Source organism: Saccopteryx leptura, chromosome 13 (assembly GCF_036850995.1).
Source record: "Saccopteryx leptura isolate mSacLep1 chromosome 13, mSacLep1_pri_phased_curated, whole genome shotgun sequence".
In the NCBI taxonomy this organism is placed as follows: Eukaryota; Metazoa; Chordata; class Mammalia; order Chiroptera; family Emballonuridae; genus Saccopteryx; species Saccopteryx leptura.
Genome location: NC_089515.1, coordinates 25,007,005 through 25,031,460, shown reverse-complemented (window position 1 = coordinate 25,031,460; position 24,456 = coordinate 25,007,005). Strand labels below are relative to the sequence as shown.

The 24,456-nt window shown below is 48.9% G+C and overlaps 1 protein-coding gene across 1 annotated transcript; it reads right to left on the bottom strand.

Annotated features, from left to right (window-relative positions):
- Window positions 1-945: 945 nt before the first annotated feature.
- On the bottom strand, window positions 946-23,427 carry ACTR1A (actin related protein 1A). Its single transcript, XM_066354865.1, has 11 exons — window positions 23,298-23,427; window positions 12,028-12,092; window positions 10,083-10,158; window positions 8,609-8,734; window positions 6,947-7,071; window positions 5,875-6,091; window positions 5,069-5,161; window positions 3,861-4,035; window positions 3,696-3,757; window positions 2,804-2,844; window positions 946-2,715 (listed from the first exon to the last, which is right to left on the bottom strand). Exons 1-11 carry the CDS (start codon window positions 23,343-23,345, stop codon window positions 2,613-2,615), a joined length of 1,131 nt encoding a protein of 376 aa, XP_066210962.1. The 5' UTR covers window positions 23,346-23,427; the 3' UTR covers window positions 946-2,612.
- Between the last annotated feature and the right edge of the window lie 1,029 nt (window positions 23,428-24,456).

The window sequence follows — 24,456 nt, the reverse complement described above, 5'->3', positions numbered from 1 at the left end:
CTCTGTGGCTCACTGTCTTTATCTGTAAAGTGAATGATCAAAATACATTATGGCCTGACCTGTGGTGGTGCATTGGATAAAGCATTGACCTTGAACGCTGAGGTCGCCAGTTCAAAACCCTGGGTTTACCTGGTCAAGACACATATGGGAGTTGATGTTTCCTGCTCTTCCCCCCTTCTCTCTCCTCTCTCTAAAAATGAATCTTTAAAAAAATTGTAAAAATGGTATGCTATAGAAAAATATTTCTATGTAGGCACAACATAAAAGAAAAAAAAATACATTATGCAGGGTCACTGGATCAAATGGGCTAACATTTGTTGTTGTTTTTTTACAGGGACAGAGAGAGAGAGTCAGAGAGAGGGATAGATAGGGACAGACATGAACGGAGAGAGATGAGAAGCATCAATCATCAGTTTTTCATTGCGACACCTTAGTTGTTCATTGATTGCTTTCTCGTATGTGCCTTGACAGCGGGCCTTCAGCAGACCGAGTAATCTCTTGCTCAAGCCAGTGACGTTGGGTCCAAGCTGGTGAGCTTTTTGCTTAAGCCAGATGAGCCCGCACTCAAGCTGGCGACCTCAGGCCTCGAACCTGGGTCCTCCACATCCCAGTCTGACGCTCTATCCACTCCGCCACCGCCTGGTCAGGTATATGGGCTAACATTTATAAAGTGCCTGGCAATTTCCCCCAAGTATATAGGTTTAAAATGGAGAAATAATCAGAATATCTGAGCGTGAACTCCAGGAACTGCATTTTAATAAGCTCTTGAGCTTCTTATATACATGAAGTTTTGAGAGCCTAAGACTTCAGGGATGTCAAATGCTGCTCCCCTCATTTGAGTGGAGGTCTGGCTGGTCCATCAGTGCCCTCTAGAGGATGGAGGGCCCACTGAGCCTCCCTCTGCCCACCCAACACCATCTGCAGACAAGAGGTCCAGCTGACATGTCTATTGGAAGGACTTTATTTAAGTACACTGGGCCCCACCAGGCAACGTGGTTTGTGTGAGGCTGTGCAAGGGACAGGCTTGGGCTAAAAGAAGGGAGGTGAGCTGGTTAAGCACACTGCAGTCCGTGGGTCGCCACATCGCTTTCACACACACCTGCTGCTGTGGCCCACACCTAGCAGGGCCTTTGGTCGTTGGATGGCATGGGGGGAATACTGCCGGAATCTGGGACTGGGGCAGGTCTTCGTGCCATGAGGGAGTGCCAGTGAACATTTGCTAGCCCCAGCTTTGTACCACCTGGGCTGAGGGGCCTTTGGACCACTGCTAGGCCAGCCCAGTCCAGGGGCAGGTGCCTGGCCACACTAGACCAGAGCTGAGCCTAAGCCCCCAGCTCCTGGCCTCCTTACCTAAACGAACAAATCCAAGGTCAAGAATGGCACAGAATCAGCCCTGAGGAGGCCTTCTCACCTCTACAACCTTGCCTCCCAGGCCAGCTACGTGGGAAAAGGCAACTTGGTTAACTGCAGCTTTTTCCAACCCTAAGGGGGCTGGATTCCCAACACTCCTCCTTTGCTAGGGCCTCTACCAAAGAGTGATTCTACCTCCTATTTCAGAAAACCCAATCAGCAACCAGCCAGTTGATTCAAGGGCAGTGAGTGAGTGGAAGAGGGAGAAAGAGGCTGGCGGGAGTCTTTGTAGCCTCAGATCCCAAATGGAGACGGTCAGTTTACCCTTAGTTCGGAGTGGTGGGACCCTGGAGGCCAAGCTAAGCTTAGGTGCTGTAAACATTAGTGCGAACAGGGTGACTGGTGAGCAGGAGGCCGTGAGGTCCTTCTCTCCAGTCCCCATACTGAACAAACACTTCAATAAATAAAACTGTTTGAAGATGGCATTGCCCAAGGACGGATGAAAAGCAAGTAACGGCCTGGAGTCAACAAGCTCCTTAAACTCTCCCAAGACCCCTGGATGGGGGTTTGGTGTTGGAACATGAACTCGGCCGCCAATCAGAAGTAGCACTATTCTTGCTTTCCTCAAGTGCCTAGTGTGGTCCTGGCCCCCACGGAAAGTTAAGGGCATCTGGTCCTCTCCTCACCCAGGAGTCTCAGTAATAACCTTTCCAGCCTCCCAAACCCAAACTGCAAACCACACAGAACTTAATCCCAGTTCCAGTCCTCAGTCCATGATCCGGAGGCATCAAGAACAGAATGATGTGCAAGGGAGGCAGCAGCTGCCTTGGGCCTCAAGACACCCTGGGGGTGGGGCGGGGCGGGGTGGGTCTCGTCCAGCCTAGGATGGGCAGCAGCAAGGTCTTCTGGGGTTTAGGTCTACCTCCCTCCGTGTCCCAATGGTAGTAAACATAGTCCCACACAGCCAGACAAAGGCCCAGCAGACGAAGGAGTGGGGCCCTCTGCCAGCATTCTTCCCTGTCAAGGGCCAGTTAGTGGTCAACCCCAGGCCTCAGGCCATCACCATTGAGGATAGTCCATCGTCCTTTCTGGGCCCTGGGATCCCTGGGCCACAGGGCACTCACATAAGTGCACATACTCACACTCACACACCCGCTCACACACTCAAACACACAGGCAGTTCCTTGCAAACACTCCAACTCAAGAAAGCGAGTTTTAAAGTGGAGTTAACTTCAGAGAAAGGTGCAGATGACGTCCCAATGTTAGAAGGTTTTCCTGTGGATGGATCGGGTGCCGTCTTCCTCGTATTCCTTTTTGGAGACCCACATCTTCTTAAAGGTGTCTAGGGAGGCGAGGATAGAGCCCCTGGGGTGGAGGGAATCCGAAGGAACATTGTGAGAAAGAGAGTGTGGTATTTGCTGCCGGTTCCACTCTTATTCCCAGAATTACTCACCCAATCCATGTGGAATACAATCTCTCCTGAGGTGCAGATATCTGCAAGGGTGGGTGGAAAGAGGAAACTGAGACACTCATCCTTTCCTCTCACTTTCCCTTCCAACTTTCCTCTTTAGGTCCAATTCTCAGCACCCGAGGCAGTGGATGCATTTCACTCAGCATACGAAGCTCTGTCCCTGCTAGACCTTGTTGCCTCTCTGGGGTATTGTGGGGCCCTCTGCCAGCCCTACACTAGTAGTGTGGCGAGCCCCACACTAATCTTGAGAAACAGCATTCTACCTGGTCAGGTAGCTCAGTTGGTTAGAGCATTGTCCCAATACACCAAGGTTATGGGTTTGATCTCTGGTCAGGGCACATACAAGAATCAAGCAATGAACACATAAATAAGTGGAGAAACAGGCTGCCAGCAGCCCCAAGTACAACTCCCAGAAAGGCTGGGGCTATCTGGGGACAAGGCTCGGCTCTGTTGGGGGTCAGTGGGAAGCAGACTGCATAGTAGGAACCACAGCCTTCATTGGAATGCCCTCTTCCTCAGGCAGGCCAGCTTCCCTCAGCAGTTACTAAGATATTGGACTGTGTCACAGGGGAGTAGCAAAAGCCAATCTCTTATCAGTGTTACAGCTTCCCTGAAAGACCACATGTGGGACCTTAGCACCCTGCCACATCTGGGCATTGGAACTGTCCCCATCTGTGGATATGGAGAGTGAGAATGGGTCCTCCGTGCTGTCAGACCACAGGGTCAGTCTGGAAGCGGGAGCCATCTGGTGGCACCTGTTTAGCCTTTGCTTCCTGAGAAGCCTGGGCAGAGCTGGAAAGGAAGCCGCCACGTGTGGCACCCCAGACCCCCGGAGGCCCAGTTCCGCCCGCCCCTGCCCACATCATGCCCCTACCCTGATCTTCACATCTTTTGGAGCCAGTTTCTTCACTTCACTCAGTAGCCTGTCACCAAAACCTGAATGGGCAGGAAAGGAGAATCTCAAATCAATCCTCTGGGCATCTAGGCCCAGCAGGGTCTGGAAGCTTCCTGGGGAAGGGCCCCGAGTGCGAAGACTAACCTTTGAACAGGGTGGAGCCTCCTGAGAGGACAATGTTAGAGAAAAGCGTGCGCCTCAGGTCCATGTCAGACTTCTGGATGGCAAACACCAGCACCTCATGGATGCCCTCACTCTCCTCGCCAATCAGGTCTGGCCTGAACAGAAGCTCAGGTGCCCGGAATCGGGAAGGACCAATCTGCAGGGTAGAGGGCAAACTTCAGAGGCTGGGATGGGGCTAAGGTCCCTTTGGGAATGGGGATGGAAGAGGCCCCTGAGCCCACCTCTTAGTAACCAGGCGGCTATGAAGGCCAGGTTTAGGGAAGAACTTGGATGTGAAGGGCCTCAAGAAACAAAGGGGCTCCTTGGAACAAACTGGGGGAAAAAGGCACAAACAGGGATCCCGGGAAACTAGAGAGAGGAAGCTCCCATGTTTAATCCTAGCTCTGCCATTTCCCAGTTAAGAGACCTTTGGCGGCCCTGGCAGGTTGGCTCAGTGGTAGAGCGTCGGCCTGGCGTTCAGGAGTCCCGGGTTCGATTCCCGGCCAGGGCACACAGGAGAAACGCCCATCTGCTTCTCCACCCCTCCCTCTCTCCTTCCTCTCTGTCTCTCTCTTCCCCTCCCGCAGCCAAGGCTCCACTGGAGCAGTTTGCCCTGGCGCTGAGGATGGCTCTGTGGCCTCTGCCTCAGGCACTTGAGTGGCTCTGATTGCGGCATAGCGGTGCCCCAGATGGGCAGAGCATCGCCCCCTGGTGGGGTGGATCCCGGTCGGGTGCATGCGGGAGTCTGTCTGACTGCCTCTCCATTTCCAGCTTTGGAAAAATACAAAAAAAAAAAAAAAAAAAGAAAAAAGAGAGACCTTTGGCATTAATACATGGATTCATTCATTATTCATTCATGGAAACTTCTTCTATCAGTGGAGGTCCAGGAAGAGGCAACTCAGCCCCTGCTGTACCCAGTGGTTAAGGAGAGCATTAACCACCCCTGTTCCTAACCCTGTCCTGATCTGATCTAGGGAAATGCGTCTGGTGTCTCCTCTCCTCTCCACAGGAGAAGCCAAGTCCCTGGTATGCCTTGCTGGGCACAGATAGTGCTGCTCAAGAGTGCCACTGTTTCAGGCAGGGGCTGAGAAAGGACAGGTACACCTGACGCGAGCCTCCCCACCGGGTGTTCTGTTGGGCCCAGAGCTTATAAGGGCCAGAGGGCACTGAGGAGAGGTCCAGTCGCCTACCTCAATGGTGCTGCCATCGGGCAGGTAGTACTGAGCCTTCTCCGTCTCCAGTGTCTCGTCCTTCTGGGGGTTTATGGAAAGGTAGCAGGCTCTCTGCAGAACCAAGCATGAGTCAGGCAGACAGGAAACCTGGCACCCGCCCGGTCAAAGTCCCTGGGGACTGGCATGCTGCTGCAGAAAGCTGCCTATCGCAGTGGTCGCCTAAAGGTCGTTAGAGCTGCTGCCCTACAGCAGAAGCAGGGAGACTTCTGTTGGCGTTCACTGGATGGCACTTAAGATGTGAGTTCACACCTGGTCCACCTTCCTGGTGGGCAAGTGTGCAAACTTGGCTCTCTAGATCTTGGTCTGAGAGCACAACCTAATTTTAGTCCAGATTCAGCCATCTTTCTTCTGCTCATATAATTCTGGGTCCCAATACCCAGCTAAGAGGTTACCCTACAGCTGCAGGTGGTGGGAGGATTCAGTTTACTTTAAAAAAAAAATGTATTCTGAATCCCTCAAGGATGTGAAAGAACATATGTAATTTGTACATAGGTATGAAAAACATAACAATCACCAGTGCATCCATCACCCAGTTTAAGAAATAGCAGCAGCTCCCTTTCCCCTGGAAGATGGTAGCCTCCGGGAAGGCGAGTCTCAGTGTGGGGCCTGGCTGCAGATCTCCCAGCTGTCAGGAGGCCTGGCTGGGGACAGCAGAGTCTGACCCAGACCCCTGGCTTCACCTCTTTTCACTCCAGGTCCTGGGGGTCCCGGATTCTCTGTTCCCATTCCCCATCTCATCCATGGGCCCATGGGGCAGAACTCACTTCTTTTATGGCCTTGACAATCTCAAATTCCGAGGACGAGTGGAAATCATAGCCCTCCTTACGCAGGTAGAGGCGAAGGAAGCGAGACACGTCTCTGCCAGCGATGTCAATGCGCATGATTGAGTGCGGCATGGCAAAGCCCTCATAAATGGGCACGGCATGGGTGACGCCATCCCCAGAATCCAGCACCACGCCTGTGGTCCTGCCTGTGGCGTAACTGAAGCAAAGACGGCAAACCATCACTCACCCTGCCTCCTCACTCTGGGGAAAAAGTCACTTCTTTCAGAGTTCAGCGTCAGCTAAATTTAAACTGGGCCTGCCTTTCTCCAGGGGCCTCAGACTGGACTGAGTACTGAGGACGCCTGCGCACAGAAGCAAGCCTAGAAAGACCTGGAAGAAAGGAGCCGAGTCTCTCGAAGCTCCCTCCCCACTCCCAGAAGAGCATGCTCTCCAATGTTGAAAGGGCCTGGCCTTCAACCACTTCAGGGGCCTGTTCTGAGGGGCAGTTTTTACTCTCTAGACCAGGGGTCTCAAACTCGCGGCCCACAGTAAACTGCATGTACGATTGTGCTTGTTGTACTGATTATTTTTTGTTTTCAACTGCAGTGAGAAAAGTGTTGCGTAACAGTTGCCTTTTGTAGACCTAGTGTGGCCCGCCTAATGGCTGTGATCTTGCTCTGCAGCCCACATGCTGAGTTGAGTTTGAGACCCCTGCTCTAGACAAGAGCAAAAAACACAGATGCCTACAGGGCCTAAGCAGGAAAAGTAAATGACTAAAGGAAAATAAGAATATCTTCACTTCCACAAAAGAAAACTTGCTTTTCCCCATGGCTCTCTAGGTCTGTCCTTAGTGTTTTATCTTTTGGTAGAGACAAAGGGACAGACATGTATTTCTGTGACAGGAGGGGAAAACCTCACTGTGTCTTCATGTTGGGGGGACAAGGAATGGTGTGAACTACGGAGCAAACTCTAAAACGGCAGCTGCTACTTTAGCTGGTACTTTGCCCTCTAGGAATGCCAAGGACTGCTCTCTGCTCAAGGGGACAGGCTTGCCACCCAGGCAGCTACTCACAGGCTGAGCACAGCTTGCATGGAGATGAAAAGGGCTGGCACGTTGAAGGTCTCAAAGAAAACTTCGGCAGCTCGTTCTCGGTTTTTCCGTGGGTTTAAAGGCGCCTCTGTCAGGAGCACAGGATGCTGGGAAAGATGCCCGGACAGCAATCAGGGCGAGGCCAGATTCCCACCTCTCATTAGTACTGGGGGAGAAGCCCGCACGGCTGGCCAGGGGACCTGGGTCAGCCTCCCTCCAAAAACGGGCAAGCTGGGCCTATCATTTACTCCTGCCCTAGTCAGTTTCCAAAATCATGTCCCCTTTAAAGTCTCATTCGGTCCTCACCTATACCTATTCTTCTTTCAAGATTCTTACGTAGACCCCTGTAGCTACTATATATTTCTAATTGTCAGGAAGATTTTGCTAATAAACTCTTGAAATTATGATAAAAATAAGTTAAAAATTTTTTTCAAAATAGAAAGTTAAATTTCAGTATTGAATGTACTTTTAAAAAACAGAACCAGCCTGACCAGGCGGTGGCGCGGTGGATGGAGCGTCAGACTGGGATGCAGAGGACCCAGGTTCAAGGCCCTGAGGTCACCAGCTTGAGCGCGGGCTCATCTGGTTTGAGCAAAAGCTCACCAGCTTGGACCCAAGGTCGCTGGCTCAAGCAAGGGGTTACTCGGTCTGCTGAAGGCCCGCAGTCAAGGCACGTAGGAGAAAGCAATCAATGAACAACTAAGGTGTTGCAACGCGCAATGAAAAACTAATGATTGATGCTTCTCATCTCTCTCTGTTCCTGTCTGTCTGTCCCTGTCTATCCCTCTCTCTGACTCACTCTCTGTCTCTGTAAAATAAATAAATAAATAAATAAAATTAAAACAACAACAAAAAAAACCCAGAACCACCCTGGCCCATTGGCTCAGTGGTAGAGTGTCAACCCAGTGTGTGGAAGTCCTGGGTTCAATTCCCAGTTAGGGCACACAGGAGAAGTGACCTCTGCTTCTCCACCCTTCTCCCTTCTCTCTCTCTCTCTCTCTCTTCCCCTCCTGCAGCCATTGCTCATTCGAGCAAGTTGGCCCTGGGCGCTGAGGATGACACCATGGCCTCGCCTTAGGCACTAAAATAGATCGGTTGCCAAGCAATGGAGCAAAGGCCCCAGATGGGCAGAGCACTGTCCCACAGGCTTGCTGGGTGGATCCTGGTCGGGGCGCATGCGGGAGTCTGTCTCTCTGCCAACCTACCTCTCACTTAATAAAAAATAAACAAACCAAAACGGAACCTACTCCTCCCGTGAAACTTCTGATACATCTAGCATGCCCGTTCGTTGGTGTTTCAGAGTAGAGTTACTCCTTAGAAGTTATAGAGTATAGGCTCTGAAGTGTGAAAGACATGGGTTTGAATCCCAGCTTTACTTATTCACTGGGTGATCTTGGAAACTACTTGGCTTCTCTGAACTTGTTCCTTTGTTTGTAAACTAGAGATAATACTCCCTACATCACACAGGGATGTGAAGATTAAATACGAACATGTCTAAAAAGCATGTCTGATGCCTGGGACATAGTTAAGATTCAAATACTCTTGATACTTCTCATCATCTTCATTCTCCTCCTCATCTCTGGGGTAGGGGTTCTAACCAGCTCTGCCAACCCTGCAGGGCTGCCCCACACACAGGACACCCACCTCCTCTGAGAAAGTCTGCAGCTGGTCCTTCGAATAGACATATTGCCAGATGCGCTCCATGTCATTCCAGTCCTTGACGATGCCATGCTCCATGGGATACCGAATGGAGAGCAGCCCTCGGTGCTCCTGGGGGCAGAGAGCAGGCCGTAGAGCGGCAGCCAGTCTCTCAGCTGAGCTGGCTGGTGGACCTTGCTCTTCTAGAACTGGGAGTCGCCACTCTGCAGTCCTCACCCAGGGGCAAGAACGGGAACCCATTCATTCTCCAAGTCTCCAACTGTATGGCTGCGAACTGCTCTCATTGCCCAATCAGTGGGCAAAGCAGAGGGTTTCTGCATTTCCACTGGCCCCTGGATACCCCTAGGGCAAGTGACAGGTGACAGGAGATACCCTCTTCATCCCAGGACCTAACTCTGGCTCCCACCTTTGGGCCTCAGCACTTGGAGCCAAAGCTGGCAACTATGATTCTGTTTTTCTGCTTCTAGAGGCTTCCTGAGGGCTCTGCCAAACTGTGCTAAGTAACTCGTCACCAGGGTACCCCAGCCAGGATCTACTTGCAATCCTTTTTGTCAAAAAAACCACCAAGGCCCTGGCCGGTTGGCTCAGTGGTAGAGCGTTGGCCTGGTGTGTGGAAGTCCCAGGTTCGATTCCCGGCCAGGGCACACAGGAGAGGCGCCCATCTGCTTCTCCACCCCTCCTCCTCTCCTTCCTCTCTGTCTCTCTCTTCCCCTCCCACAGCCGAGGCTCCATTGGAGCAAAAGATGGCCCGGGCGCTGGGGATGGCTCCTTGGCCTCTGCCCCAGGCGCTAGAGTGGCTGTGGTCTTGACAGAGCGACACCCCGGATGGGCAGAGCATCGCCCCCTGGTGGGCGTGCCGGGTGGATCCCGGTCGGGCGCATGCGGGAGTCTGTCTGACTGCCTCCCCGTTTCCAGCTTCAGAAAAATACAAAAAAACAAACAAAAAACAAAAACAAAAAAACCCACCAAGCCAGTCAGTCTATTTGATCATTGGCAAGGTAGTGACAGAATACAGAAAGAAGGCAGAAGCCCTGTTTTCTAGACTGCTCTCTATTCCCCAGATCAGGGTGTGATATTTTCTTTACAAAACCAGAAGCTGCTCCTGGGAGAAATAAACTGATGAGGACTAGGGTGAGGGAACCAAAGGGGAGACTTTAAGAGAGAATCACTCCTTTTACTCATGGCTATGTCCCACTGCTGGGGCACTGTCCACATGGGGAATAAAGGTCCTCTGCCTGACCTGTGGTGGCGCAGAGGATAAAGCAGCAACCTGGAATGCTGAGATCACTGGTTTGAAACCCTGGGCTTGCTCGGTCAAGGCACATCCAAGAAGCAATCAATGAACAATTAAAGTGAAGCAACTATGAGTTGATATTTCTCATCCCCCCAACCCCCATAAAATCAATAAGTAAAATCATAAAAAAAAAGGTCTTCTGTAGGTTTGAGGACTGGGAATTACCTCAGCTTTGGGGCCAATGAAGATGTCACCTTCGAGGGCTCCTGCCATGACACGAACGTGTTTGGGTCTGCCCACACTACAAAAGAGAGTGGGAACACCATCACTTTTCATTTCACAACAGAACATATGACAGAACACAGGAAGGATGTACAGAGGCACATACTTAGGAAGGAACACACTTAATTCTACGGTGATTATCTTTAAGGAGTGAGGTTACAGTTGTTTGTTTTTTTTTTTGTTTGTTTGTTTTTTCATTTTTCCGAAGCTGGAAACGGTGAGGCAGTCAGACAGACTCCCGCATGCGCCCGACCGGATCCACCCGGCATGCCCACCAGGGGGCGATGCTTTGCCCCTCTGGGGCGTCGCTCTGTTGCATCCAGAGCCATTCTAGCGCCTGAGGCAGAGGCTACAGAGCCATCCCCAGTGCCCGGGCCATCTTTGCTCCAATGGAGCCTCGCTGCGGGAGGGGAAGAGAGAGACAGAGAGGAAGGAGAGGAGGAGGGGTGGAGAAGCAAATGGGCGCCTCTCCTGTGTGCCCTGGCTGGGAATTGAACCCGGGACTCCTGCACGCCGGGCCGACGCTCTACCGCTGAGCCAACCGGCCAGGGCCAAGGTTACAGTTTTGATTTTCTTTTTTCTGCTTTTCTGCATTTCCCACAATTTCTACAGTGAACATATATTAAGTTATTCATATATAAATATTATGTTATATAATTTTATGTTTTTTTGTTTTTTTTTTATATTTTATTTATTGATTTTTAGAGAGAGGGGAGAGAGAGAGAAGGGGGAGGAGCAGGAAGCATCAACTCCCATATGTGCCTTGACCAGGCAAGCCCAAGGTTTCGAACCAGCAACTTCAGTGTTCCAGGTCTATGCTTTATCCCACTGCGCCACCACAGGTCAGGCTAATTTTATGTTCTTAATAAAAATTTTAGAGGATTTCCAGTTCCTTTCCCCAATGGATGTGCAGACCAAGATAGACAACTCCCGTATGTGCCTTGACCAGGGTTTTGAACTGGTGACCTCAGTGTTCCAGGTTGACACTTTATCCACTGCGCCACCACAGATCAGGCCAAAACAACAATTTCCAAGTGAATGGTTAACTCAAAAGATTTTAGTGTTTGCCTGACCAGGCGGAGGTGCAGTGGATAGAGCACTGGCCTGGGACGCAGAGGAACCAGGTTCAAAACCCTGAGGTCTCTGGACTGAGCACAGGCTCACCAGCTTGAGCGCAGGGTTGCTGGCTTGAGCATGGGATCATAGACATGACCCCCCATAGTTGCTGGCTTGAACCCAAAGGTCAGTGACTTGAGGAAGGGGTCACTTTCTCTGCTGAAGGCTCCCCTCCTTCCCGGGCAAGGCACATATGAGAAAGCAATCAATCAATGAACAACTAAGGTGCTGCAACAAATAATTGATGCTTCTTATCTCACTAAAAACAAAAACAATTTTAGTCTTCTTAGCTCCTTGCCCAGGACTTTACTAAGCAAAACCGCTGCTGTAACTGTGACAAATGGCCTTCTTCCTTTTTCTGCCACCTTAAGGCCCTTCCCCAGGTGCCTGTGCCCTTCTCCTACCTGCAGTATCTCTGCCTTTGGTGGAAAGTACTGAGAACTCATTCTCACTGAGATGGTAGGTGTGGCTTAATGGTTAAACCCCATCCTGGGTGATAGGAGAATTTTTGAAAAAGGGCTCCATGAAGAGGTACTCACTCAAAACAATGAGTCACTGATGAGAACATTTTTTGGCATCAGATAAAATCAAATTTAAAAAAAGAGGTCTTGCCAGCAACTCTCAAATTGTACCACGTAGGCAGCTGCTTCCTTTGCTTATTGTTTTGAGTACCAAGGCTGACCTGAATGACAGATCCCTTCTCCTTAAAAGATGGAGGGCTGACCCCAAAGCTGACAAGTTTCCCAAGCTTCTAAGTTACAGAATGACTTACTAGTTTGGAAAGCAGTATTTGGGGATCTGATCACCAGCAAAACCAGCTTTGATCACACCGGATCCCTGAGGAAAGAGGAGAAAGGCAAGTCAGAAGTATCTCAAAAACAAGAGAAAATGTAAATCATACAATATGTATATGCTTCCATTATTATTTTAAAAAGAGAGAACTTCTAGTTGTATATGTCTGTTTATATAAGCATTTGTATAGTGAATGCATACCAAAGGGAAGGAGGTAGGACTGGGGAGGGTGAGGAGAACTTCCCTGTACATGCAAAGTATTATTTGATTTTTCTGTACTCTTTGACCTTTTTATTTTGAGCATGTTTTATTTTTGGCATTAAAAATAACATTAATAGGCCCTAGCTGGGTGGTTCAGTGGAACAAGCATCGACCTGGTACACCGAGGTTGCAGGTTCGACCCCTGGTCAGGGCACATATAAGAAGCAATCAATGAGTGCACAACTAAATGGAACAACTAAGTGGAACAATGAGTTGATGCTTTTCTCTCTCTCTCTCCCTTACTTTCTCTCTCAAATCACTGGAAAAATATTAATAAAGGGAAGAAAAAGAGAAAACCTGAGGAGAGAAGAAGAAAGTAGTTAGAAACACCAAAGCAGCCAAGTTCAGGAACACAACCAAGGTGGGAAGAGTGCATGATTCTTTCTGTTATTACCAAAGGGGCTGAACTCTCCCTGCCCTCCAGGGTGTGTATGACAGACGGCACCGTGAGCACTGCCATGGAACACACATTGTCTGGTTCTTACTGCAGGGGCACACCACTCTGCTTTGTAGAGGGTTGTGATTATTGTTTTGTTTTTTTACTATGCTTGGTTTTATTTGTTGGTCTCCTAATGATAAAAGAGCAGGGAAGCCCTAGCTCTAAGAGTAGACCTAACATTATAATCCTGCTGCTCCAATCCGTGGTATGTTGGGTGGCGTGTCCAGGAAAGAATCTGACTTCTCCCACCAGCATCTCTAATACCACCCTGGGCCCAACCTAAATAAACATTGACTCTATACGCAGATACAAACTCCATGCAGGGCAGCTGTCAGAGATTTGATATTGCTTGTGGATACAACCTGTTTTCTTCCTTCTTTTTTTTTTTTTTTCCTGAAGCTGGAAACGGGGAGAGACAGTCAGACAGACTCCCGCATGCGCCCGACCGGGATCCACCCGGCACGCCCACCAGGGGCGACGCTCTGCCCACTAGGGGGCGATGCTCTGCCGCAACCAGAGCCACTCTAGCGCCTGGGGCAGAGGCCAAGGAGCCATCCTCAGCGCCGGGGCCATCTTTGCTCCAATGGAGCCTTGGCTGCGGGAGGAGAAGAGAGAGACAGAGAGGAAGGGGGTGGGGTGGAAAAACAAATGGGCGCTTCTCCTATGTGCCCTGGCTGGGAATCGAACCCGGGTCCCCCGCACGCCAGGCCGACGCTCTACCGCTGAGCCAACCGGCCAGGGCCATGTTTTCTTCCTTCTTAACTCTTCTACCATCACAGCTGATGCCCTCTCCTTCCAGCTGCAACACAGTTTGCAGCTAATTGGGGCAAGCCTTTTCCTGCTGCCCCTCAACCACTTCTCCTGGGGCGGAGTGGGCTATTTCCAGAACCCACACAGCAAGTGGTAAACACATCAGGAGACACTAAATAGCAAAGGTTATCTTGGAACCAAAGAATTCCCAGCAACACCCCCCCTCCCCCCAGTTTCCTCCCTCCCTTTCTCTTTTCCCTGCTCTTTTATGGGAGAAGAGGTTGAGATGGGCCATCCTAGTGCCTAACTCTGGCAACAGCAGAAGGAAGACAGAAGTGGTGGAAGGACAGGGAAAGCAGTAAGTTGAGCGGGGAAAGCCAGTTCTGTAAGACAGCAGGAGGGAGAGAAAGTAGGAGATAAGTACAAACTCATTGGCCTGGGCTGAAGCACAAGAAGCCTGGAAAAGGTGCAGCTAGACACTGAGCTGAAAGCCTAGGAAGAAGGGAGAACCCTCCGACTGCAAACCCAACAGCTCTGGGACAGCGGCATGGCTGGTGAGAAAGGCGCTGCACAAGAGAACTCCAGGAGCTTGTTAGCTCAAGCTTCCTTATTGCTCACTGCTTTCATCTGGGTGTGGTGATGCCAACAGACTCATTAGCTGTCCTGACAGAGGTTGAAAACAAAAGGAGTAACGATGAGACCTGTCCTTCAGACTCTAAATATTTTTAAGAGATGATTTTCCTGGATATTTGATTTTTTTTTTTTTTTTTTTGTATTTTTCTGAAGCTGGAAACTGGGAGAGAGATAGTCAGACAGACTCCCGCATGCGCCCCACCGGGATCCACCCGGCACGCCCACCAGGGGGTGATGCTCTGCCCCTCCGGGGTGTCGCTCTGTTGCAACCAGAGCCACTCTAGCGCCTGGGGCAGAGGCCAAGGAGCCATCCCCAGCGCCCGGGCCATTTTTGCTCCAATGGAGCCTCGCTGCGGGAAGGGAAGAAAGAGACAGAGGAAGGAGAGGGGGAGGGGTGGAGAAGCAGATGGGCGCTTCTCCTGTGTGCCCCGGCCGGGAATCGAACCCGGGACTTCTGCATGCCAGGCCGACGCTCTACCACTGAGCCAACCGGCCAGGGCCTGGATATTTGATTTTGAGTTTACTAGCAACAGGACTAGAGTCTGAGTGACAAGGCAGATTAAGATATTCAGTTCATTTTTTCTTCTCTGTCCTTCCTAGCAAGACTATAACAGGCCCAGTTCAAATATTACTGCTTCCTCCTGAAGAACAGAACCCAGGTAGAACTAATTATCTTCCTCCTGTTATCTCACAAAATCTCCATTACCTATACCATGAAGTAGCATGCATTTCATTCTGCTTCCTATCTGACTTCATAGCTTCTTTTAAATTTTTTTAATTGATTGATTTTAGGGAGAGAGGAAGGGGGGGAGAGAGAGAGAGAAACATTGATTCATTGTTCTACTTTTTCATGCATTCATTGGTTGATTCTTGTATGTGCCTTAACAAGAGATTGCACCCACAACTTTGTTGATTCAGGACGATCAACTAAGCTGCCTGGCCAGGGCTTGACTTTACCCATTTTTGTCTCTTTTGAGCCCAAGTTCCTTGAGATCAGAGACTTTATATGTCAGTAGTACCTCACATTTGCAGGATACTCAAATAGATGCTGGCTGACTAAAATGAAAATCAAGCTCAAATGATTGGCAAGTGATGTCTAATATATGGAGTCTGAATGAGCAGCTGGAATGCCAGAAGCCCCAGGCAGAGGTGGTGTAGAAAAGGCCCAGGCAGCGATGGGAATGATGTACAAGACCCAGGAACCAGACTCAGCTTGTCCCTACAGCCCCAGGAGCTGGCCTGCCAGATCAGCAGTTGTGTGAAGAATGGGTGGGGACGCAGGAGGTGGTTTCCTCCCTCTGTGTTGCCAGTCAGGCACCAGGATGGCCCGTCACTCTAGTCTGCTCAAGCCATAGGAGATTGTATAAAAAGGTAATGTCAAAAAAAAAAAAAAGAAAAAAAAAAAAGGTAATGTCAATTTCTTTAACCATATTTATAACTAGGAACTGTGTACTTGGCAAATGGGCTGCCACTCTCATTGTTTTTCACTCGGGCAAAACCAGTAAACAAATGCCTTGTAGAGGTTTCTTGAAAAAGTCTCATTAAATATTTGACTTTTTTTTTAATATATTTTTTTAAAGATTTTATTTATTCATTATAGAGAGGGAAGAGAGAGAGAGAGAGAGAGAGAAGGGGGGAGGAGCAGGAAGCATCAACTCCCATATGTGCCTTGACCAGGCAAGCCCAGGGTTTTGAACCGGCGACCTCATTGTTTCCAGGTTGATGCTTTATCCACTGCGCCACCACAGGTCAGGCCATATTTGACTTTTGAGGACTCAAATCTGCTGCCAGCCACTGCTGACCATTCCTTCTCTTGCTGGTGCAGGAAAACAAATAGCAAATCCCTTCACATGGCTCTCCCAGTACCTGCTGGCTATAGGCCTTTATGGCTTGGGCGACTTTTATCTTTTTTTTTATTTTTTTCATTTTTCTGAAGCTGGAAACAGGGAGAGACAGTCAGACAGACTCCCGCATGCGCCCGACCGGGATCCACCCAGCACGCCCACCATGGGGCGATGCTCTGCCCACCAGGGGGTGATGCTCTGCCCATCCTGGGCATCGCCATGTTGCGACCAGAGCCACTCTAGCGCCTGAGGCAGAGGCCACAGAGCCATCCCCAGCGCCCGGGCCATCTTTGCTCCAATGGAGCCTTGGCTGCGGGAGGGGAAGAGAGAGACAGAGAGGAAAGCGTGGCGGAGGGGTGGAGAAGCAAATGGGCGCTTCTCCTATGTGCCCTGGCCGAGAATCGAACCCGGGTCCTCCGCACGCTAGGCCGACGCTCTACCGCTGAGCCAACCGGCCAGGGCGGGCGACTTTTATCTTAAGCTCTCCTGATTATCCTGGACATGCTGAGAAGGAAGCTAAACTACTTTTACATTAACTTCTGACAGTTAAAAATTGGAAAATGCATATGAAATTTAAAATTCTGATTTCTCTTGAAAAATCAGACCTGGCATCCTGGCTGGATAGCTCAGCTGGGTTAGAGCATCGTCCCAATATGAAAAAGTTGCCAGTTCAATCCCAGGTCAGGGCACATACAGAAACAGATTGGTATCTCTCTCTCTTTTTCTCTAAAATCAATCCATAAAAAAAAAAAATTAAAGAAAAAAGTTAGACCTAGCAACATTGGACCTACATTCCTGCACGAGGGCAACTGGCTGGGATTGAGAAGCAGTTGGCCCTTTAGTCAGGCATGCTCAATACACCTTACAGATTCCTCACCCCATCTTTCTTTTCTTTTGTTATTTTTTTTTTTGAAAGAGAGAGACATTGACTTTTCCCACTCACTCATGTCGTCATTGATTGATCCTTTTTTTTTGAGAGGCAGGGAGAAAGAAAGAGAGACAGGAACATCGAGGTGCTCTTATGTGTCCTGACTGGGGAATCAAACCGGCAAACTCTGTGCTCCGGGATGAGGCTCCAACCAGCCAAGCTATCCTGCCAGGGCCATTGGTTGATTCTTGTTTGTGCCCTGACCAGGAATAGAACCTGCAACCTCACCATGTCAGGACACTGTTCTAACCAACTGAGCTACCTGTCCTCATCCCATCTTTAAGGCTACCCTCTTCTTCTCCCCCCCCCTTTTTTTTGTATTTTTCTGAAGCTGGAAACAGGAAGAGACAGTCAGACAGACTCCCGCATGCGCCTGACAGAGATCCACCCGGCACGCCCACCAGGGGCAACGCTCTACCCACCAGGGGGCGATGCTCTGCCCCTCCAGGGCATCGCTCTGCCGCGACCAGAGCCACTCTAGCACCTGGGGCAGAGGCCAAGGAGCCATCCCCAGCGCCCGGGCCATCTTTGCTCCAATGGAGCCTTGGCTGCGGGAGGGGAAGAGAGAGACAGAGAGGAAGGAGGGGGCGGGAGTGGAGAAGCAAATGGGCGCTTCTCCTATGTGCCCTGGCCGGGAATCGAACCCGGGTCCCCCGAACGCCAGGCTGACGCTCTACCACTGAGCCAACCGGCCAGGGCCCTTCTTCTCCCTTTTTAATGTTACTGCTTGGCCTCTGTAGGCATTGAGTTTAAGACCTCTATTCTAGGTATTTCCAGCAACTAATTCATGATATTTCTCTTTCCACATCATATCTTTCATACCCTCAGAGCACCTAGCTTGGTGTGAAGCCATTCCTCAGTTGTCAAAATACATATAACCCAACAGTGAAATATCTCTACGAGTCTCCTCCTTTTCACCATTTCGATCAAGCTAGGGATAGACGCTTGCTGAAGTTGTACAACTGGCAGCCTTAATGTCACACTGCAAGTGCCCATGTTAAATAAATCCACTGTCTTCATCTCCTCAGCTACTTCTAGTGTCCCTTAAACTTAAGTGAATCAGCAGATCTTAAGAGCTGACAGTGGATGTAAAAAAAAAAAAGAAGAGATAATAGTAAAATGAGAACATTGACTGTATATTTGATGATATTAAAGAATGATGGTTAATTTATTAGGTTTGAAAATATACTCCTCACAAAAACTAGGGGATATTTCAAAATGAATATAAAGTGATTAAAAAGAAGCATTTGATTTTTTTTTTATTAAACAAGAATATCAGAAAAGCAAATGACAAGTCAAAGGAAGTTCAATTATGCAAATGAGATGCAAAACCAACTTTTATTTCATTGGTGAAAATGCACTATACAAAAGGCTAAAAGTACTGGAGTATCTGCATGTTTCCTGACCCCCTAATTTTTGTGAGCAGTGTAGTATTTCACTTACGTTTTTTAAATATTTATTTATTTATTTATTCATTTTAGAGAGGAGAGAGAGAGAGAGAGAGAGAGAGAGGAAGGGGAAGGAGCAGGAAGCATCAACTCCCACATGTGCCTTGACCAGGCAAGCCCAGGGATTCAAACCGGCGACCTCTGTGTTTCCAGGTTGACGCTCTATCCACTGCGCCACCACAGGTCAGGCCTCAATTATGTTTTTTAAAAGAGTAAAAGAGAAAATAATAGCTCAGTTGTGAGAATGGCCCCAGATGGGCAGAGCATCAGCCCCAGACAGGGTTGCTGGGTGGATCCTGTCCAGGGCTCATGTGAGAATCTGTGTCTCTATCTCCTTCCTCCCACTTGGAAAAAAAAAAAACGAGTACAAGAGAGGGAAGTGGGTGGGAATATAGTTCAAAAGAAAAGTCAAGAATTGCCTGACCAGGCGGTGGCACAGTGAATAGAATGTTGGACTGGGACACAGAGGACCCAGGCTCGAAACCTTGAGGTCGCCAGCTTGAGCACAGGCTCACCAGCTTAAGTGCAGGGTCACTGGTGTGGGCGTAGGATCATACACATGACCCCATGGTCGCTGGCTTGAGCAAGGGGTCACTTACTCTGGTGTAACTCCCAGGTCAAGGCACATGTGAGAAAGCAATCATTGAACAACTAAGGTGCTGCAATGAACTGATGCTTCTCATCTCTCTCCCTTCCTGTCTGTCCCTATCTGTACCCCTCTCTCTGACCCTGTCAAAAAAAATAAAAAAGAGTTGATAACTGTTACAGTTAGGTGATAAGTATGTGGATTTTAAAATATTTTCCCTTTTATTTATGTTTGAGATTTTATATAATAAAAAGAAGAGCTAGCAATTAAGATGCTAGCGCTTAAGTGAAAATTCAAAACACAAACTACACACACACACACAATATAAAATCATAGATGGAAAGGAACACATCAATTTAATGATTATGGTTGCTTCTTCAGTTCTGGAACAGAAAGAAAGGATAGGATTGTAAAGGGGTACAAAGAGCTTTCAATTATATCTGTAGTTTAAGTCCTAAAAAAAAATGTGAAGCAAATATGGCAAATGTCAACATTTATTAAATATGGGTGGTAGATACATGCTACATGGGTGCTCATTATATACTTAAATGTTGCCTGGGAGCTGCCCTCCTCTTTTATTACTACTTTACTGCATGCCTTTGGGAAGAATAACTTGTTTAGTTTTTAAAAATAGCTATCACTTATTTTTGTCATTAAAGTACAGGCTTGTGACACTCCCCCCCCCCCCATTTTCCTCATTAAATTCTGATGAATTGGTTTGGTGCCAGAATAGGATGGAAAGAGTGGTTAACAACTATCTTAATACTGGGAAAGGTTGTGAACCAATAATGAGGCTCTTCCTTCTTTTCCCTGCTTTCTTTTTTCTACTTTCTTTTAATTACACTCTTTTTAGCCCAGAAAAAAAACTGTAGCAACATGTGAAGCTACAGAGCTGTTAAATCTGCTGGAAACACATTATTCTCATGAAGTTGTCTCACATATTTCAAATGATGTTTCCTATCCATCTTTCACTGTGAAACAAAACTCTCCAAATGTCAAACGGCAGGAACTACCGAGAACCCAAATTAAAAAATGTGGGGATACAGCGGTAGAGCGTCGGCCTAGCGTGCGGAGGACCCGGGTTCGATTCCCGGCCAGGGCACACAGGAGAAGCGCCCATTTGCTTCTCCACCCCTCCGCCGTGCCTTCCTCTCTGTCTCTCTCTTCCCCTCCTGCAGCCAAGGCTCCATTGGAGCAAAGATGGCCCGGGCACTGGGGATGGCTCTGTGGCCTCTGCCTCAGGCGCTAGAGTGGCTCTGGTCGCAACATGGCGACACCCAGGATGGGCAGAGCATCGCCCCCTGGTGGGCAGAGCGACGCCCCATGGTGGGCGTGCCGGGTGGATCCTGGTCGGGCGCATGTGGGAGTCTGTCTGACTGTCTCTCCCTGTTTCCAGCTTCAGAAAAAAAATGCAAAAAAAAAAAAAAAAAAAGTGGGGATAGAGCACAGCCCTGGAGTGCAGAGGGTCGCTGGGGGCGGGTTCAACTCTGAGGGCGCCCAGCAGGTTCAAACCCTGGTCAGGGAACATATAAGAATCAATCAATGGCACAACTAAGTGGAACAATGAAGATGCTTCTCTTTCTCTCTCTTAAAAATAAATAAATAAGTAAAATGTGGCAGATGCTCTGTAAGCCCTAATTGGGAAATTACTTAAGTTGTTTTTTTTGTTTTGTTTTGGTTTTTTTTGGTATTTTTCTGAAGCTGGAAACGGGGAGGCAGTCAGACTCTCGCATGCGCCCAACCGAGATCCACCCGGTACGCCCACCAGGGGTTGATGCTCTGCCCATCTGGGGCGTCGCTCTGTCAAGACCACAGCCACTCTAGCGCCTGGGGCAGAGGCCAAGGAGCCATCTCCAGCGCCCCGGCCATCTTTGCTTCAATGGAGCTTCGGCTGCGGGAGAGGAAGAGAGAGACAGAGAGGAGGGAGAGAGGGAGGGGTGGAGAGGCAGATGGGCGCCTCTCCTGTGTGCCCTGGCCGGGAATTGAACCTGGGACTTCCGCACGCCAGGCCAACGCTCTACCACTGAGCCAACCGGCCAGGGCCAAATTACTTAAGTTTTTATTCTACTTCACCATTTGGCATAATTATTGGTATAATAAAGGAAATGTTTTCCCAGATAAAAATAGAAGTCAATTATTTAAATCTTAAAATGGAAAGTGCACCATTGCTTTGATGCATTTCAAATATACTATCAATTAAAAGAAAAAACTAAAAAGTTTTATTAGCTTTAGTGGCATTAAAGAAAATGGCTGGCCTGACCTGTGGTGGCGCAGTGGATAAAGCGTCGACCTGGAAATGCTGAGGTCGCCGGTTCAAAACCCTGGGCTTGCCTGGTCAAGGCACATATGGGAGTTGATGCTTCCAGCTCCTCCCCCCTTCTCTCTCTCTGTCTCTCTCTCCTCTCTCTCCCTCTCGGTCTCTCTCTCTCCTCTCTAAAAATGAATTAAAAAAAAAAAAAAAGAAAAGAAAATGGCTGGAGATGAAACTTCTGCCTAACAATTCAAAAAGCAAAGGATCTGGTGGGATGGACAGACTATTTCTTCAGCACTGCTGGTGAAAAAAGGAATTTCTAATTTATATATTTTTTTCCATTTAAAAACTATGAAGAAGGCAGATGAAGCATACACAAACCGGCTGAAGACAGGATTAGTAGTGTTTTTTCAAAATCAACATCGAGAACAAGGTGTCCTACTCAACCCTTTGAAGTAATTAACTAGGGGTCCCCTCCATCCTTTATTCAGGAATATCTTTGTTACTGTGATATTCAGTCATTCATCCACCCACTCATCAATGCAATGAAAAAAACATTTATTGAGTACTAAGTGGTATCAGGCCCTAGGTATTCTGTGCGTGGATGGAGGTGGGGAAGGGGAGAGTAATGAAAAATTAATACCATCTTTTCCCACAAGAGCTTAATAGTCTAGTGAGTGAGAACCCGACCCCCCAAATCTTCCCCAAATGGAAGTGTCTCATTGAATTCAACTTCTGCTTTCCAAGGCAGAAGACATACTCCCAGTGAGAAGGAAAGTCAAAGCACCTTTCCTTGAAAAAAAAATGAAGAATTTGGAAACCGATCTCAAGTCTTGGCTCCTCAACTCACAAACCCAGTGGTCCGAATATTTGTTAAACCTCACCAGGCCTCACTTTCCTGCGTAAATTCCCATCTACCTACCAGAACTGAAGCTTCAATGAGATGATGCAAATGAAAGGACCTTGCAACTTAAGTCCAAGGGCTGGATCAACAGAACGAATCTGACAGCTTAGCACAGAGGCAATTGCCAGTTTTGCCTTAAGGGATTTAGAAGGGGCACTGAAAAAAAAAATCAATCAACCAATTGTCCCTCTCCACTCCAAATAACAGCAGTATTTAGATTCCGTTTGTCACTATTTATGCATTTTTCGTGGGGTACTAGAAAGATAAATAACGGATAAAGCACTGGATTTAGGGCATCTCTATTGTGCGACCTTGGGCTCACCTGACCTCTTCGCGCTTCAGTTTTCTCATTTGTAAAACGAGAATCAAATTTTGTGCCTTATCCATCCACCTAGTTTTTGTGAGGACCTAACTCGAACGTATGTGAAACCCCTCCATAGCTCTAGACTAGAGCCTGGAGAATATTGTAATTATTTTCACCAGCAACTAGGCGTCCCTGCTTGCTTTGTCACTCTTGTTTTACTCTCGACCTGTATTAACGCTATAATATATAATCACAGAAATGAATGAGATTCTATCGCTAGTTCTGGAACCAGATTCTCCGGCTCCACGCAGATACACAGCCAAGCCGCGGGCCAGCTCCAGACCAAAGGAAACTTAGCTCTTCTCCACCCAAGGGCGGGCCCTAGCCCATCAGGCCCCACCACTGACAGCTCCGGAAGCCAATCACCACTGCCCTCGTGAACCACTCCGCCCCTTAGAGAGGAAAAACAGTATGGCGGCCCGGAAGAATTGCAGGGGCGCAAGCCAATCACCGCAGAGTTCAGCCCACATCCGGCAGGGCTCAGAGGCGGGGTCACAGTCAAGATGGACAGCCAAAGCAGCCAATAGAGTTATCGGGAACTGAGCCGGAGCGGGTGCCGGGAGCTCACAGAGCGGTTAAGGCCCCTCGAGCCACGGGCCCAACGACCCAGCTCTGACTACAAGTCTTCCATTTATTCACCCCAAAGCTCTCCATCCCATGGTTGCCGGCTGGCAAAGCTGCTTGAAGACTACGGGTGGGAGAAGGATGGAGGCAGCGGCGGCTGAACCCGCCTGACAGGCCAGGCCAGTGACAAAGAGCCGGTGGCCCAGGCTGAAACAGGGAAGCGATCCCATCAGGAGGAGAGCATAAGTCCCTATAGAACTGGGAAAGACGCAACTCACGTTGTCGATCACAACAGGCTGGTTGGCGATCACATCGTAGGACTCCATGGCAGAGGAATCTCTCCCTCCGAGGAAAGAACTGCCTGCCCGGTTCGCGGCTAGCGCCACTGACACGCATGCGCAGACCAGCTGCCAGTGCAGGACGGTCAGGGAGTGGCACGACCTCGTCTCGTAAAAACTACAACCCCCAGCATGCCTTGTACCTGCAGTTAGACAGCCAGCCACTTTTGGAGCCCCGCCTAGTTTTAAGAGACGAGGCATAGCGTTTCAGACTCACAGTACTTTTGGTTTTGTAGTCTCCATATAGAAATAGAAGGGGACGCAGATTAATGGTTGTATTGCATGTTTGGATCGGTAGTCTGTTGTAGAGATTCACAGTGCATGCTTAAGAACTTGTCTATGGTTGCTTTGGAATTTGTGGATGTTTGGATTTTACAGATCAGTCCTGCCAATCCCCACCCCTTCTGGACAAATAAGGTTACCATATTTTTATCTGGGCCATTAAGATATTAATAACTAGGCCACAGACCTGGCCGGGCAGTGGCGCAGTGGATGGAGCGTCGGACTGGGATGCGGAGGACCCAGGTTCGAGACCCCTGAGGTCTCCAGTTTGAGCATGGGCTCATCTGGTTTGAGCAGAGCTCACTAGCTTGGACCCAAGGGGTTGCTCGGCGTGCTGTAGCCCCACGGTCAAGGCACATATGAGAGGGCAGTCAATGAACAACTAAGGTGTCACAACGAAGGACTAATGATTGATGCTTCTCATCTCTCTCCATTCCTGCCTGCCTGTCCCTCTCTCTGACTCTCTCTCTGTCTCTGTAAAAAAATAATAAAAAATAATAATAAATAACTAGGCCATGGCTGAGTGTGTCAGTGGATGGCACCTATGGGAAGCAATCAGTGAGAGCACAACTAAATGGAACGACTAAGTGAAACAACAAGTTGATGCATCTCTCTCTCCCTTCCCTCCACTTCTTCCACTCTCTCAAATCAATAGAAAAGTAAAAAACAAAGAAATGAATAAACCTATCACCGCCTGACCAGGCGGTGGCCAGTGGATAGAGCGTTGGACTGGGATGTGGAAGGACCCAGGTTCGAGACCCCGAGGTCGCCAGCTTAAGCGCAGGCTCATCTGGCTTGGGCAAAAGCTTGGAGGGGT